We start from the raw sequence: 17694 nt of genomic DNA, 5'->3' as shown, positions 1-17694 counted from the left end.
ATGTAATTTCTTTTAAAAAAAAGTACATATTTGGCAACAGTACTTTTCTTATTAAAATAATTCATTCTTGTATGAACTATACAAACAGCACATTATTGTATCAGACATTTCTGTGAGGCACTTTGCGAAGGTTCAGTGTTATGACAGCATGGTTTGTTACAACTGTGTGGTTTGTCACTCAAAACTCCAGTGTTGCAAAGCAACCACAAGACGGAAGAGCACAGTGGTTTTAAAGTAAGAAAACTAAAAGCAATACTTGAAACCGCTCAATGACCTATTTCCAAGGCCAATGTTTATGGTAAATTTCAACAGTTATAAATGATTCAGACCATATGCAACCAAAGCACCTTGTTCCTCTTTGTAAAGCAGTCCACATCATCAGAAACAGAACCTCCTAGATGCTAAAGCAATGAGCAGGGGAAGAAGAAAAATCACGTACATTTACAGCCTAAGCTCATCTGCAATGCTTGTCCCTACACGGGTTTTAAAAATAAGTTGCAAAATAGGCAGCTATACAAACTCAAATAGAAAACACTCATTATAATCCCCCATTAATCTAGATTAATTAAAAAAAGGCACATGATCAACCATGTCCGACATTTAAGTAAAAGCAACAGCTAAACATGTAAACAGACAGTTAATGGGGAGCCAGTGCGTTGCAGTTATAAATGTGGCGTCTGTTTGGAGGTCGGATCTGTCTGCTGAAGGTGGTGACCATGGCAATGGATGACGTGGCCGCAGAGATGCATGTAAAGAATGCAGAGCAAACACTGTAGCTGATTAGGCCAGTACTTTGTAGGAGAAGCAAGTCAAAAATAATGTAATTATGCCAGTATTCTTGCAGGAGATCCAATTGTGCTCAAGGAAACAAGGAGGGAGGGGCCGGGAAAGCAGGAAATGGGGGCAAATCATTTACCGTAACAGTCTTGGATTACATCCAGTAACTCATACAGTCCTGACCATTTGATGTCCTGATATAATCTCCAGAAAGACTCTCCACTGTGAAGCTACAGTGTTACTGACGTGGTAAAACAATTCTGTGTTGACACTAAAATCCCTGCAGTTAAAATGTCTGCACTTTAAACAACAGAGGTACTTGTAGCTTCAGGCTGGCCTGACATGCCGCCCAAACAAAAGAAAACATATCTTTCCATAACAGGGCATCTGCAAGTTACTTTAATAGCACATAGAATCCAATGTGATTTTAACATAACCAGCCAAAGTACTACAGTATGACTGGGAACCTGTAGGGATTTTAATAAGGTCTATTATATCACTGTTAACTACCTGAAATTGCAGGTAGAACTTGCGAAGCACCAGCAACTGAAGCATGCATTACCAATTAGATATTTGAATTGTATGCGGAAGCATGTGATTAAAACTTGGACCAACAATATTTAAAAGTCCACAAGGAAATATTTCTTGATCACAGATCACATGCTCTGCATTTATCATCTGGTACACTGCTTGAGTCTATCCTTTGGTGGCCATCACATATTGGACGGGTGTAAGATTATGTTCCACAGTGCCACTCTTAGCTTTGCAGAGAGCTAGGCCTAATAACAATTTCAATAGACCAGACCACACAAATGTTTTCTTAATATCATTTTATTTATAAAGAAATTTGGTATACAGTACATCTTCCTTTTTCAGCTTTGGATAATAAAAGAATCAACACACATTGCGTGACAGACAACTCCCAGTATGCTATGTATAATACTATGCTTTTAAAAGTGTATGTGAAGCTGTGCATTCCTGGTCAGCTGGAATAAAGAGGACTTTAAAAAAAGTAAAAAAATGACTTTGTAGTTTGCACTCTCTTGCACGTACTTCTTTAAATGTTAGCTAAATGTTGTTTCATGTTAGCATACTGTTAAGAGGTTAAGAGGCTGTTAGTGCATATTTACAGCCAACAAATCTGTTAAAAAGGCAACAATATTTGGCAATCAATCATATCGTTTTCTGTTGCAAAACTAAACAAACCTCAACTCAAAATATAATCTGAAACAAACTGTGTAAATTGGTAATCATGTACTATTTGGACACAAAATGTAAAACACTGGATAATACTTGAAGAATATATGTGTGGTGGAGCAACACCGAATTAAGGCTGAACTCTTAAGGCATCAATGTTTTTAGATGTACATTTTGTCAAAAGATAAACATTTCGATTTTTTGATGTGTTATAATGTAAAGAAGCAAATCACAAACACAACAAATGTTGAAGAAATATGAATCTTTGGAAGGTTGTTTTGGTTACTCTCTACAGTGTTGCAAAGTAACGGATTACATGGCCATATACTGTTGATTATTAAGCGATAACTTTTTGCCAGGTCAGGTGAAATCATGTGAATCATTTTCTTCCTGGTGGCCAGTAATGTTCCTGATGAGGTCTGAGTACATGATGCACAATGAAAATGGGAACTAGAAATACAGGAACGATCATAGTGAAACAGATTTATTGTTGAACCAGACTCGCCAGAACCACAAAGTAGACAATGAAGAGGATGGTGACCCCGATGCCGAGTCCCAGGCCCACGTGGTTCAGTGTCCTGGCAATCCTGCTGCTCCGCTCCGCCGCCATCTGGTCCCCGGCGTGGTTAGCTTCACGGGCCTGAAAGAGAGAAAAAAATACACACCAGTCAGGTTTAAAAAAACACTACGTTATCAAAGTATGTGATAAAGTATTGGCCTGACCTGCAGTGCAACACAATCAATGCTCAAATGTTGTGCAATGGACACACAAGCAGAGCAGACTGCGCAACGTATTAAAAAAAATCAGTCACGTTAAACTTGCAATAACAACATCGACATGTTATCACCTCGTCAGTCGATATGGCGAACAGTTATTGACACATCAATGGTTAAGGAGAACGTTAGTGTTCATTTGGAGTCACCTGGCGAATGCAAGTCCAATATTGGTTTACTGCTTTTGGTTTCTACCAACGAGGGTCTTTATATGCTCCACTATGTTCAGCAGCCATGTCACGGCCATTTTAAGCAGAACTAGATCAATGTTTCATCTTCCTGATGGTAAAAAAGGGGAAACATGCAGTATTGGTAGAAAATCATCAAGATTGCTTGGTTTCATGTAGTAAAGCTTTCCCCAGCACAACAAACACTTCAGTGTTGGCCACTGGCATGAAGGAATGCGAGAACTGGCACGCAAAGAGGAATGAGATAAGAGTCCCTCCCTGGCTTGGTAGAATAGCAAATGGCATTTTACCATTGCAATTTTAATTAGAACAGAAAAAAATAAGCTGAAGTTTAAGATACTTAACACGCTTTGTGTGAGATGATCTTCACAAATGAACACACCGATTATTGTTTTGAAGCGGGAGTTCAATGCTAGGCTATAAACGAACTACACCACACTGCATGAGTGAAGGTACACAATGAGGCTATGAATGTCATAGGATATGAATTACCCGCCCAGCCTGATCCGCATACCGTGCATCTCTAGTGTGTATAGTTTGTCCCTGATAACTGCTACAACTCCATGAAGCGAGTCGTCCCTGAAGTGAGTCAGACGTCAGGTCATTTTTTTATCTTTTGATCTGTATTTTTAATCTGTGACTAGTTTTCAGCATTACATAATAAAGCTTCTTTGTGCATGAGAAAATGTCGCAAATGCACCTATTTACTTTTCTTGCTGAGGGTAACTGTTGAAGAGAAGATCAATGTTACTCTCGTATCTGTTAAATACGGAGCTACAGCAAGGCTTAGCTTAGCATAAAGAATCAAAGAATAGGAAAACAGCTAGCTTGGCTCTGTGGCAAGCCATGAATTAGTGCACCACATAACCCAGTTGCTTTTAGTAAATTAAAAAATCTTACATTTCAACAAAATTAGACGACCCTAATCAGGAAAATGTGCTGTCTGGAGCTGTTCCAAGTGGCTGCTGCACCGCCACATTGCTAAAAGGTTTAATGTAGAGCTATTCTATAAGCTGTGTACTATAATCATATAACACAGACCCCTCAAAGTGGATCAATTGGATGCAGTTTCCCCCATTGTCCTCCATCTAGATTTTATTTTTTAAATTGTTTCAATATTGGAACAATTAGTCAGTGGTGATGAATTACAGTGATGAGATGACAGTTTTAAACAACGCCATTACTGTTACTTCAAATTAGGCCTAGAGAAGAACACTGGACAAATCGATTAGCTGATCTAATCGACAGATCTGTAAAACTGAGTCCCTCCACAAAGAATCACACAAAAGCACCACTTTTAATCTTGTTTCCCAGAGATGTGCTCATACGTTTGTTGAAATATTTTCATTCAGCATGAAAAAAGCATAAAAACGACTAATCGACGGAATAAATCTTAGCTGACCCGAGACCAACATGACCGGTTAGTCGCCAATACATATAATACATTAGCCTAAATGTGTTAGCTTCATTGGATTATTGCTAAGGTATTTCATGGGATCATGACATCTGATTTAAGGAAATACCTATTTCTAAAGAGTCCTAGAGAGAAGTTGATAAGCATGTCTCTGACCCTTCCCCCACTGAACAGGTCAGCTGCTGGGCAGCAGCCGGAGCTGGTATTCAGAGCCTTGTTAAGGGTCTTTTCAACAGGGCAAGTACTTAAAGACGGTTTCAACAGAATTGCTTTGCTAGCCAACAGCTCGTCTTCATCTTTATGTCCTAGGTTTACAACCTTGAAATGGTCTATCAGACTGTGTTGTACTGAGTATCAAGCTATGTACAGTGGATTTTTTATACAGTGAGGTTGTGTAAATCCTCCAAAGAGTGCTGATCAAATCAGAATCTCTATCTAAAGTCATATTCCTCCTCATCATAACGCAAGGGAAGCACTTGAATTTCACAATGACATATTGCCTAACATCTAGAAGGAACAACGTGGGACATTTCAGAGACCAGCTCACTTTTTACTGGTATTTAATTGCATCATAGAATAATAAAAGAGCAGTTGTGAAACAATCTGTGGTGGATGACTTTGAACACTTTCAATTATAATTCTATACAGAAGATCAGGGTTGCAGAAGGTTAAGATATATCTAACAAGTGCAGACGTATGGTGCAAATAGTGGCTGTGTTCGTACAGAAATAACTTTATTGTAATAAAACTAAATAAAGTCAATGAATAGCCCTTTAATTGGAAAAGCCAGTGAATACGTACAGTATTCATAAAGAAATATATTCATATGAAACTATAATTCCTGCTTTGAAAACATTTCTTGTAATTCGCTGTAAGTAAAACCACGCCTTGAAAACGGTAGAATACAAAACAGGTTATTCAAACTTTAAGCAATAAACTAAAAGGCTGATTTCAGGAAGTGAAAGTGAATTTACAACCAATCAATAAGGCTGTGTTCTACTGAGCGACTTCTCCCCAACATAACAGCCATTACCACCACGATGTTTAATTTCTCCTCTACACCAAGGTAGCTGATATCGGATATCAGTCAGAAACACTCAGCAGAGTTGTGTTTGTAGCTCAGAGATTAAAACATGTACTCCACAAGTTATCAAGTAAATACTGTGGACCAGTGGTCTACAGACATTTATTAACTATAAAATGGAATGTGAAAGCAGGCAGATTAGAGAATCTTGTACTTGGGTACTAGTGATTAGGTTAACACTTCTGCTTCAATGTTAAGGGTCGACAAAAATGTCCTGCCAAGAAGTCCAGCACATTAATATTATAGAGTAAAACCTTTCACCGACTGCAGTTCAGGTCAACTACCACAATTTCATTCATTTTAAGAATTTTAACCTTTAATGCCAGTTTTCTTGACAATTATTAGCAATATTAATAGTATTTTCCACTTTCACCATATCCATTTTTTTAAACCCGCACTCGTCCTGATCACTACCAAATATGAATTCATTTTGAGAAATTTTATATATACAGCTCCTTCAGTGACAGGCTGCTTCACCCGCGGTGTGTGAAGGAGAGTTACTGCAGGTCCTTACTACCTGCGTCACTGCACTTCACATAGATTAGAAATGTCAAATCAAAACGCACAATTGTTTGAACACCACGCCAACCACGACACATCATCGTCATCAGGTAGAGCCAAAGTGTTTTGCAGCTGTTAGCTTGCGGTTTCTTTTGAAATAAAAAGTTGTGCAGGAGACGACCCTGCACCGGTAAACGCTCCACAGTCAGTGGTGAGGCACTTTGACTGAATATGAAGGCATTATGGCAGGCAGTGATAGGTGCATTTTATTTTGGTCATTACAGCTGACGGTGGCATAACACATATTTACAGCCCAGTTTATTTTTTCTCCTTTTTTTGGGTCACGTTATGTTTTTTCCCCTCATTTATTCGGGAGGGTGATCCACAGAATTGATTTAACAAACAGAAGTGCACCTTCAGTTCCAAAAGGTTGAGAACCCGTCACTTCCAGCAGGTTTGACTTCATGTTGTTCTCTGCAGCTCAGTGCATTAACACATAGCTGCCTCCGATTGGACATGGATCCCTGAAACTGGCAGTGTGACATGTAACAGCATGCAACGCTTTCTAGAAAAGCAACGCATTCCAAAGGGTTATAATATTTAGACTCTTTCTCATAGACAGCTGGGAGATGGCTGCATGTTATCTCGAAGGAGATTGGAAGTTGATTACTGTAACGTCTTAAAGAGGAGCAACAGGAAACTATCTCATGTTGCAAATATGGTGAAACGAACCCCATCATTTTCATCAACTGCCATCTGGAGCATGATGTGGGGTTAGAGTTGCACACTTGGTCAGAATCGTTTGTCTACTGATCATTAATTCAATGTAACACAAGGTGTGTTGAAACATTGAGGATGCTTGAAACAGAGAAACTAATATTTGACAAGAAATCTCCTTCTCTGCAGAAGGACATAACATGCAGATCATGCCTTCACACTGTAAGGACCGCCTTGAGTTACTGTCTGGATGTTCATCCACTGTCAATAAGAACTAAGCAGTGAAAAAAAGCAAAAAAGCCCATGTTTCGGGAAACAAAGGACTGTTTGATGACGCTGTCAGACAGAAGCGAGGAGTGACTTGGCGCGGGACACAGAGCACTGATGTTGGATTGTGACAAAAGATTCACTTGTGTGGACACACCAGTTGCTGCTGTGTTGAGAATTTGAGCTCTCACGTCTCATCCGGAGTCCAGCAGAAAGTTGTTCTCATTTTTTCCACATGAGACAACTGGCAAACAGTGATGCAATTACTTCTCTGTTCTGAGAATCAGAATCGTTGTAGTTGTTAGATTATATTGTCCAAGTATTGCTTTTCTTGAGGCCTTGAAATTGATACCAAGTCTGTTTCCAAACAGGTTTGTTTGAGTGATCATTTTGCCCTCCTGCCCGTCGAGGTTGAAATGCCTGAGAGATAATGTTAAGTGAGACAGATTCAGGCAGCAAGCGCCATATTTCCCCAACACTGCACCACTCCTTGTCTGTTTCCTATCTCCTATCCTGTATCCGTCTCTGTCTTATTTTATGTTTAGCCTTCCGGCTATAAACCCTGAAAAGTTTGATATACACCAAACAAAAAAAACATGACTGTCCGTCTTTGTCTCTATATTCTCTGCACCTAAACTCAAAGTTTTGGCCTCATTTCTTTAGGTTGGTTCTTTATTCTTTTGCCTTTCTTCTGCATCTGTCAAGGCTTTCCTGTTCATCCTGCTCAGGAAGTGAATAATGTGGGCGTATTGAGCCGTCCACCAACAGGCACCGTTTTTCCTTCTCACGTTCAAGGAAAATCCAGGGAAGATCCTCATACTGCCAGACTGATTAGAACCTCATGACCATGTGATAGCCACCACTCATGTTGTTAAAAGAAACTATTTACAGATCAAGGCATTTCAGAAAATCAGTGCTTGTGAGTAAAACGGCACACTACGACCATTGTGATGGAACACTCAAGTTACATAGTGAGACAAAACCCAGAAAACATTCGCTTTTGGTCCCGGGTTTCGTGCCTCTTCCGTCCAGCCTGTTGGTCATTTTCTTCTTATACAAAAATTAAGGTTGCAAGTGGTTTGTGCTCCTGCAGTGTTCCTGCACACTTGGGTTGGTTTAAGTGTTTGAGAGAGTGGATTCATTCAGGTCAGATAGGGTTAATGTTCCCTGATTTACTGAGACAGAAGTAGGGAGGGGCAGCGCGAGAGAGAGGAAAGCGAGGAAAGAGAGGGGGAGACATACAGTAGACTGCAAAAGCAATGCAAAAGCAATGGCGACAGAAGTCAACCGTAGTTGACAGTAAAGTTTCCTATCCATCAGTCAAAGTCTGAAGATCAACAAATTATTTATTTTCAACAATTGGGACTTGTTCATTCTCTTCCGGTGGCAGTTTACAGTTTAGCTATGCAGACAAATGCTTTTAGAATAATCAAAACAAAAATCTGTAACGGATGTTATAACTAAAAGGTCAGAGAACTATACGCTGCTGTATCTCAACACACAGACTGTGACAGATGTGTGTAGACAGTTTTCTCAGGGCACTTCTTTTTTTTTGTTGCATAAATTGACCAGGGTTTGGGAGAGCTTGAACGACAAATCGTGCTCTGCTATGAACGTGCACACCCGTATTTATATATATGTGCGGCAAAAATTAATTAATATCTCCTCACCCTCAATAAATGTCCACTATCCACCATCGTGATGCATCGAGAATCATTTACTAATCGAATCGTGACTCTCTGAATCATAATTTAATTGAATCGTGAGGTGACTGACGATTCCCGCCACTAATAGTAGGAGTGAGTTCTCCGGTGCATTATTGCTTGTTTCACAAAGTAAAATCAGTGTCAGACGGTGTCAACATTTCTGACCATGCATGGACAGATTGCATGTTCTGGTTCTGTATTTCATTGATGGGAAACATCCCCCCACCCCCCAAACACACACACAAAATCAAAAAAATAAAATCATTTTAAAGACATTGTTCTTGGAATATTGTGAGCTGGTGTTACTTTATGTGACTGTATAAAACTGTTAAATGGTTTCAAAACAAATGTCCTTTGAGTAGTCTGTGCTAAACAGTATGATATGTTTCATCTGATTATTTCTTATGGTCAAAATCCACCAAAAACTATGTTTTTATGTCTCCACTTAACTCATCAACTTGATAACATCAACAGAAATTAGTTTAACAGAAAATTAAATTGCATGCGATCCTCGGAATTATAATCTCTTGAGATTGAGCAGGATAGGACGGATCAGAGCATTGACCTCCTAAACAAGCAGAAGCTTGAGATTTGCCAGCTGAAGGAACTTCTTCAAATCAAGCAGAAGTGGAGAAGCCACAGAAGAGCTCTGAACTCCTGAACAGGCAGGAGTGTGACATTGTGGTATATTGGATTGAGCACTCGGTGCTCAATTGTGTTGGACTGTCACCACTACTGAGTTTTGTAACACGCTGGTTTTGCCTGTAGTAGTGTGATTCGGCTGCGAGTAAAGATCGGACTTGTGCTGCATAGTGTTTGCAGCAGTGTTTAAGTTAGTAACCCACAAACAGTAACACTATAATAGTACAACAAGTGAAACCACAACAGACATCAACGAGCTGAGGAAACTTCTGCTGCGTTCACGTGCTCCTCTAAAGCTCTGACATAGCCAATTCAGAGAGAAATATAAGGATGGATAAGTGAAATTACGTGAAATTTTATTGCAAAACCCAAAATACCTTAATTCACAAGTGCATATTGAACCGTGCATGGCGTACCGTACGGTTCAATATTATACTGAGAACCGTTGCAAAACGAATGACTTCACATTGTTATTGTGAGCATGTCAGCATAGTAATTTTAGCATTTAGCTCAAAGCTACACTACCTATAATATCACAGATCAGATAGCATAGCTGTAGCCTCCTGCCACCTCAAAGGTAGTGTAATGTTAAGCAGAATTGTGGTTTCTCTATAGAAGAGTAAACTCCTCGTGGTGAGATCCGTTCGTCTTATCTACTGAAAGCCAACATCATGGAAACAGCAATCTGTTGTAGCTGTGTACATACAGCTGAGTTCTGACAGTATGGAAGCACAGCTTTGTAAAGTTTCTTGTTCCAGATCCCCAAACAGAAAATCTAATTGAGTTTTGTGAAATTATCTCTGCACTGTGGAACCATATGGTTACAAATTAACTCTCAAAACACACTTTTGACGACCTTTGTAGAATACATTTATCTATTCAATTTAAAAACCACCAGCTACGATCTTATAAAAACGCGTATCGTGACGGCGTGTCAATCTGGAATGGTTCTCTTAAAAAGAATAATTTAATTTGGGAAATGTGTCCATGCGTTTTAGAATAGAATATCTTTATTTGTCAGTGTAACAGGTACAACGAAATTAAGTGCACCGTTCAGTGAGATAATGGCTGTTGGGTAGAAACTGTTTTTTAGTCTGTTTGTCCTGGTTTTTATGGATCTGTATCTCCTGCCTGATGGCAGCAGTTCAATCAGTTTGTGACCGGGGTGTGATGAGGCTTTCAGGATGGAATTGGCCTTTTTGAGACAACGGGAATGTTGCAGTTCATCCAGAGAAGGAAGAGGGCAGCTGATGATTTTCTTTCTTTTCTTTTCTTAATGATGATGTTTTAGTTTCTTTAGTCCCAATATCTGACTTTTATGTGGCATGGCAAGATTCCATAGGACATACCCAAAGACTTATTTTTGTTGTATGGGAAGGCAAGAAGTGAAATGTTGGACATTCTGGTATTACATAATCTAGAAGCATGTTCTCTACGGGTCTGGGAGGATGAGCAACTGAGAAACTAGCAAGACTTCCGAGTTGCAGGTAAGTCATACTGGGGTTTTTCCAGAAGCTGAAATGTCAACACACAAGTTCTGTTTTTTCTTTAACCCTTTCAGGATGATGCTTGAGCTCGCCATGTCTGTGCAATTAAAGGCTTAAGCACAGTTGAGGTTGTTTTACCAACACCAACACCAGTTTTGAGCTTTCATTAAAGCCTTTTTAAAAGTTCAATTATGAAAAAAAAACCTTCATAAACAAATAATCCTAATATCTGCTCTGGGTTGACTAAGCATGCACGAATGTTGTCTGTCAGTTGTTTTTTTTATACCCAAAATATAAACCAATAATTCATCTCTGATTTCCCCCCCAGTGTAACCCAATGATTCTTGTCTAAACTGTACGCCCATAATCATAATAACAGCGCAGACAGACACTGCTCACAGCCAACAGGTTTGTCAAAATGTAAACAACCTTTGGTTAGCAACAATCTGTTGGTAACCATGTGCTGAAGTTCAAGTTGTTTTCAAGAGAGCTACTCATTGCTCCCATTTACAGCCGGAACGCTTCTTCACGCAGGTAACAATTTCAAGAAAATCAACAAATAAACATAATCTACATCAATTGAGGTGTGCGCAGGGGTCGATGCAATGGTACAGTCATGGAAAGGGGATTTGAATATTTAATTTAGTATTAAACAAAAACTCTGGTCCAAGTCGATGTGCTGATATTGAAATGTCAATCTGCTGTTGCTGAGCCAAATGTAAATGTGTCCCATATGTAGAATCCTGGATAGGTAGATGCACGGAAACAAAGTGGGAGATAACTGAGTTTGGTTTGCATCCTCGTCAGCTCAGCCCTGCAGCTCATACAGTATCTGTTCATTATTGTGTTCATTACGGGAGCTGAATAACTGACTGAATTAGTGACACAGTATCCTCTCTCTAATGATGCAGACACTGGCACCAGTCAAATTATCTACTGGCCATGAATTAACTTTGATGCACTTTGCTTATATTAACCAGAGATAGTTTAATCAAAGGCAGGGGAGGACATTTGTCCTAATATAATGGAACAACAGAGTCATTGCTGATCAGAGGACAGGCATAGAAACAACATGTAGGACTCTATTCTGTGCGTTGCTTTCAAACATCAAGGTAAGTAATGGATGCTAAATGTGGACTAAGTCTAAAAATAACGTTAAACAACTGCTGCTGATACTGTGAGTTATTTGCCACCAGCACTCACCCTGACACGCATACATACAGCCTAAGCACAGTATCGTACACTGACTTGGTGGTCTAACAAAAAAAAAAAAAAAATCCCCCAACAACAAAAAGATGTATGTTTCTTTCAGTGCGCAAATACATGAATGCACTTATATGTTTTAGAGACAAATAAAATGTTATATTTGGCTTTTAATTCGTTTTAAGAAACATGTAGGAAGTCACACAAGAGTTTTCCCCCCTCTGAGGATGAAACACCGACCACATGGAAACAATCAGCCAGCTTTCCTGCGAAAGAAGTGTTTGCTCTCGTTCCGCCATACCACTTTAATAAGACACAGTGCAAAAACAAACTCGTTAACTTTCCGACTTACCTCACACAACAACTACACGACTACCTTTAAACGCAAGAATCAATCCTAAAGTGAGGTGACGTAGAGCTTTTTACGAACATTCTCAAGTTTGAAAAAAAAAGAAAAAAGGATCACAATCCACATAGCAGCTGTTTTTTTTTCTTTTTCTCTCTTTTCCCCCTCACTGTGAAGGATAGAATACCACCATGACTGGCAGCCAAAACAAACAAGGATGCCAAAGAGCGAGGGGGAACATGAGGCAGAATATAACCAGTATGTGTATATGTATGTGGCTGGGGTAACCATCACCTAATACAACATCCACCAAACGTTTTCTCCATGCAATTGTTGGCACCATCCTCCCTGTTCTCCCTCTCTGGAATCCTCCTCCCTCCACCCCTTCCAGTAATCCACATGTACTTCCCCAAACTTGGCACTCACACTCATCCATGCACACACAAATGTTCTGCTGTGTCCTCTATCAATTATTTACAGGAATTGTATTCACCTTTGCCTAGACTTTTAATTGTCATCCCCCCCGGTCTGCAGGTACAATACTGTGGCAGAGAACATAGAAAGCTCATCACCTAACTATTATTTAACTAAGCAGAGGGCGTTTTTTTCTGTAGTTTATTTGAAAACAATCTTGTCTGTTGTCTGTCATTAGCTCTTCCATCCCTGCAGTAATTCATTAGGAGTAGATGTTTCACTCCTTTTATTCGAGAGTATTCAGACTTAAGTGCGTGCTCATTTATTACGAAATGTGTGCTTCCACCCTCATCTATCTTATATAGAATAAGATTCTTTATTGGTATTTTATGCACTGACTCTATATCGCACATATTCAGAATACAACGACTAATATTTGGGTTGGGGGACATTTTTCTTGGGCGTATCCCTGCACCAGTCCATACGGAATATAAATGCAAAATGAATCAAGCTTACTGAGATGGAGTAGATGAGGGCAGCAATTCCAAGCGGCAGGCAGCAACAGATCATGGTGAAGATGGAGTAGCACAGGTAGTCGTTGACAGGGTTAGCCAGCGGGCCCCGAGTCACGTACACCGTGGGCTGGACAGTGACAGTTCCTGGCTGTCCTGCATACTGCTGTTGCCCTGGATACTGCTGTTGCCCTGGGTACTGCTGTTGCCCTGGGTACTGCTGTTGTCCTGGGTGTTGTCCTGGGTACTGCTGTTGTCCAGGGTACTGCTGTTGTCCAGGTGCACCTCCATACTGCGGAGGGGGGGCTCCGTAGCCCTGCAGGCCACACACAGGAAATACAACTCAAACAGATTTTCAGGCAAAATGAAAACCACAGATCTAAAAAAAAAAAAAAAAGTATATATAATTTATTACAGTTTTAACAAATATATAACAACATAACATTTAAAGGTTTGCTTGTTTTAATAACACTGTTTTAATTGTGTTTTCATGTCACCTTACCTGTTGTTTACCTATTTTAATTCTAGACTTTTCAAAATGTTAATGGCTTTGTTAAAAATGTATTTCTCTGCCGACGTGAAGTACTGTGAATGCCTTGTGTATGAACAGTGCTATACAAATAAACTCGCCTTGCCTTAACCAGTAATCAATATGGAAGGCGTTGCATGACTCGCCCACGTAAAACGGTAATTTGATTTGTGGAGAAGTGAAACTGAATAGACTCATCCAGGGTGGGGCTAATGGTAATGATTAAAAAAACGGTTGTAGGCCTACCGTTTGTTTTTTAACCACAAAAGGTATTAAAGTTACTTGAACTGTTTTAAAAAAAAATATGTTTTCAGTGACCAATAGTTACTGTGTAGTTACTATGTAACGTAAATTCAGAAACATGAATATATATATAAAAATATATAGCCTATCACAGCAGAGATGAAAACGAGTTAAAAGTAAATGACATCGATAGATGAGCTCAAATAGTGAAATATTACATCATTAATATGACATTAATGCCAACACATTAATAAAATGTAATTTAATGTACATAATGTTACTAAGTCAGCAAGCTATGTAATGGTGGTGTAGCAGCCACTTCTTCCATGTCAGTGAGGCTGCTTACCTGCTGCTGTGGCGGGTATCCCAGATTAGGGTTGCCCGGGTGCGGGTTGTCCTGGTAGGGAGGAGGGGGTGCGTGGCCCATGGAGGACTTCTCATCAGACCATTCCGTCTGAAGACCGGTGGCGGATTTAGTGGGGTCCATGATTCAACAACTCGGGCTCTGAGCCTTCACAACTGACTAAATCGACCTTTAAGTGTTTCCTTCGATTAATGAAAGGTAAATTCCCACCGTTGTTTATTCTAATTGCACGACCGCTGCTTCCAAGTGACTTGTGCGAATTCGCACTGAGGTTTGATAAGAATGTTTCTCATTAGTGTCAAGTCACGCAGAATGAATACGGGAAATCCGGTCGCGACTTTCAAATTAAAAGCACCGTCGAACATGAACTGAGCTTTTAGAGCGAGAGAAAGTGGATCACACCATACCATGACGCGGTTTGGGGGGGGGGGGGGGGCGGGGTCGTTTGTATTTTCGTTGTTGAAATATTAAGTTTAAAGTAAACCATAAGTAGGCCTACTTTTTATGTTTTTTTGACCACGTTTAAGCTTGTCAAACACATACTTGCGTTTAAAAAGCAACATGACTGTTATTTTTATATTGCATTAATTTATGCAATATTTCTAGGGGTGCTGGGACTCAATTTGTCACCCCTAAAAATGGGCTAGATACGCCCATGCAATGTAAACATTAAATATGCCAACTGAGCATGGTCTGACAACAAATATGTGAATGTGAATGCAGAATATATTTATAGACAACTTAAGTAATTGCCACAATATAGCTGTATTAAAAGAGATGACTAAAAAAATTTATTTGGCCATCCGGGAAAAACGTCACTTGGTTTTTACAAGGCTCTGGCCACTGTCAGCAGTTAACTTATACTGCTGTCCATATCTATTCCACACTATGTTTATAGGTGTATACTCACACCATTCCAAGACACTTTCCATACAAGGAAGTATAGTGTTTCAATAGTGGCATGAGGCATTTGTTGCAAGGATTAACTCCTTGAGATAAAGCATTTACGTTTCCATAATTTCCATTTTGATGATGATGAATCAGCTCTTCATCATCCACAGCCTTCCACACATGCAATTGAACCAAAAACACACAATTACGAAACAAACAGGACATGTGCAAAACTGCTAGGAAGTTAACTTATGAAACTTTCGAAGTAGCCTTAACACAATTAATACAGTTATCATTCCGAAATATTTCATGCTTTTATTTTAAATGCGAATCGGTCTAATTTCCGGTCCTATTCTGGCTACCCATGGCTAGCTTACATCTGCCTCGCCCTCATTACAGTCATCCAATACATTTCAAGAGGGAGGGTCAAGATAGGCGTCTGCAAGGTTGGAGTGAGTGTGCGTGCGTGCGTGCGTGCGTGCGTGCGTGCGTGCGTGCGTGCGTGCGTGCGTGCGTGCGTGCGTGCGTGCGTGCGTGCGTGCGTTAAGAAACACAAATGACGCAGATGGTATCGAGAGAGAGTATTGCTTGATGACTATGGAAATAGAAGGTAAAATATATACACATATAACAGCGTCCACTAGGGGGAGCCAGAGCCTGCCTAAAAGGGCTCTCAATAAGGCAGAACCTGGGACAGGAAAAAAACACAGCTGTAACCACTTTAAATGTAATTGCATCTGCACTTTCATGTTACGACAAGTAATCTACACGTAGTTTATATGCCATGGCTATATTTATATCTTGTTTAACTTTCATTGCATAGGCTTTTATACACGAAAACATCATGTTTGTGTAATAAGGATATAGGACACAAATGCAATCAAAGAGGTAACGGGAACAAAGGTTTAATAATAAATGTACAAATTCAGTGGAAAAGGGCAACAAAAAAGAAAATTCAGTCGAAAAGGAAAGAAGAGTCCAAAAAACTAAAGGCAGGCAAAAGCCACAAACAGGGGGCTGGATTATGCTCCAAAGTAAGGATTAATTTAGGCAAAAATTTACATGATGATTTTCAGAGGGGTCCCTTGAACTCTCACCTCAAGATATGTGAATGAAAATGGTTTCTATGGTTACCCACGAGTCTCCCCTTTACAGGCATGTCCATTTTATGATCATGGGGCCCCTAAACCATCTTGGAGTTACAAATAAAATTGGGTATGACTGGAAAGCTGAGACTCTTAGATCTAATGAGCCCAATTTTATGTGTGATAATGTGAGATCAGTTTATTTTAATTCATTATTTGATTAATTCTTATTTCTGACTTGAAACAACTTGACAAACTCTGCTGAGCTGCATCTCAAATTAATCATTGGGTTACCAGCTGTCATCCCTAACACGCCCCACCCTTCTATGCGTTTTGAGGGAAGGAAGTGCCAGCTCATGAATGGAGTTTTGTGTTAAAGCCAACATATGATGTTTACAAGTAAAATTCCATGTGTTTTTGATGATCTTCTGTTTAAATTATGTGATGTGTGCTTGTACATGGTGTTTTATAAAGGTATGGTTCAATATCATAGTAGTTGTAGCATGGATATACAGTGGTAATTTGGTGACTAGTGTTGATATGCTGTGATATAGTACCAAAGTGTTATGGAATAATAACAAAATTAGCCTACTATGCCAATGTTTTCATGGTATTATACAGCACTTTTCCATAATGGCCCAAGAAGAAAGTTGACTTTTTCCACGTCAGGTTGTGCTTGACATGATAACATAGAAAATTTAGACCTTAAAGATCCCATATTATACTGTTTCTCATCAATTCCACACAGCTGTCAGAGGTCCAACAACACTGTTTTCGATATGCATTGCCCCAAACCCATCCGTGGTCCTGAATTTCAGCTGTCTAAAAGTTTCTCAAATGACCTCTGCTGAGCTCTCCTGAGATTAGGCTGTTTCTGTGTCTGCACCTTTAATTGATAATGAGCTCCGTCTGTCATATCCTCTTGGAGAGAGATGGAGACGATGCCGCTTACGTTAGCGGTAGCATGCGCCAATGTTTACGTGGATGTATCGCTATGGCTCGCCTATGTGTCTCAGGTGAAGTTGCTGGTCCCGTATGGTTGGGACAGATCCTTTTACGAGGGTCAGTGTCGAGGCAAAGCCAGCTTTGTACTGACCCTCGTTACTGAAGCAGTTCGATGGGAAGTGGTTAGCACACACATACAAGCTAACACGAACTGTAGCCGGCACGTTGTCAATAAAAATTAAACCCAAGAGACCAGATCTGGACCGTCGTTCATGGCGTTCTGTCGGACACATGCCCCCGGGTTCTGTCCGACAGTCGGCAGCAGTGAAGACGCACCAGAGCGCGTGAGACAGGGAGAATTGTCTCCAGCTTCACCCGCACGGGGATTTATTCAGGGAGCACCAGCCG

At 40.0% G+C, this 17694-nt stretch overlaps 1 protein-coding gene across 2 annotated transcripts; it reads right to left on the bottom strand.

Annotated features, from left to right (window-relative positions):
• Positions 1-1592: 1592 nt before the first annotated feature.
• Positions 1593-14652, bottom strand: LOC311024206 (uncharacterized protein). 2 transcript variants are annotated; one of them, XM_084026511.1, is made up of 4 exons: positions 14348-14652; positions 13494-13545; positions 13234-13463; positions 1593-2614 (listed from the first exon to the last, which is right to left on the bottom strand). In XM_084026511.1, the coding sequence occupies exons 1-4, from the start codon at positions 14486-14488 to the stop codon at positions 2459-2461; spliced, it is 579 nt and encodes a 192-aa protein (XP_083882637.1). In that variant the 5' UTR covers positions 14489-14652; the 3' UTR covers positions 1593-2458. The 2 variants fall into 2 exon arrangements, with proteins under 2 accessions (XP_083882637.1, XP_083882636.1); XM_084026510.1 differs by having other exon boundaries at positions 13234-13545.
• Between the last annotated feature and the right edge of the window lie 3042 nt (positions 14653-17694).

This window comes from Eutrigla gurnardus, assembly GCF_963514095.1.
Source record: "Eutrigla gurnardus genome assembly, chromosome: 14".
Lineage (NCBI taxonomy): Eukaryota > Metazoa > Chordata > Actinopteri > Perciformes > Triglidae > Eutrigla > Eutrigla gurnardus.
This window is presented reverse-complemented; position numbering and strand designations above follow the sequence as displayed.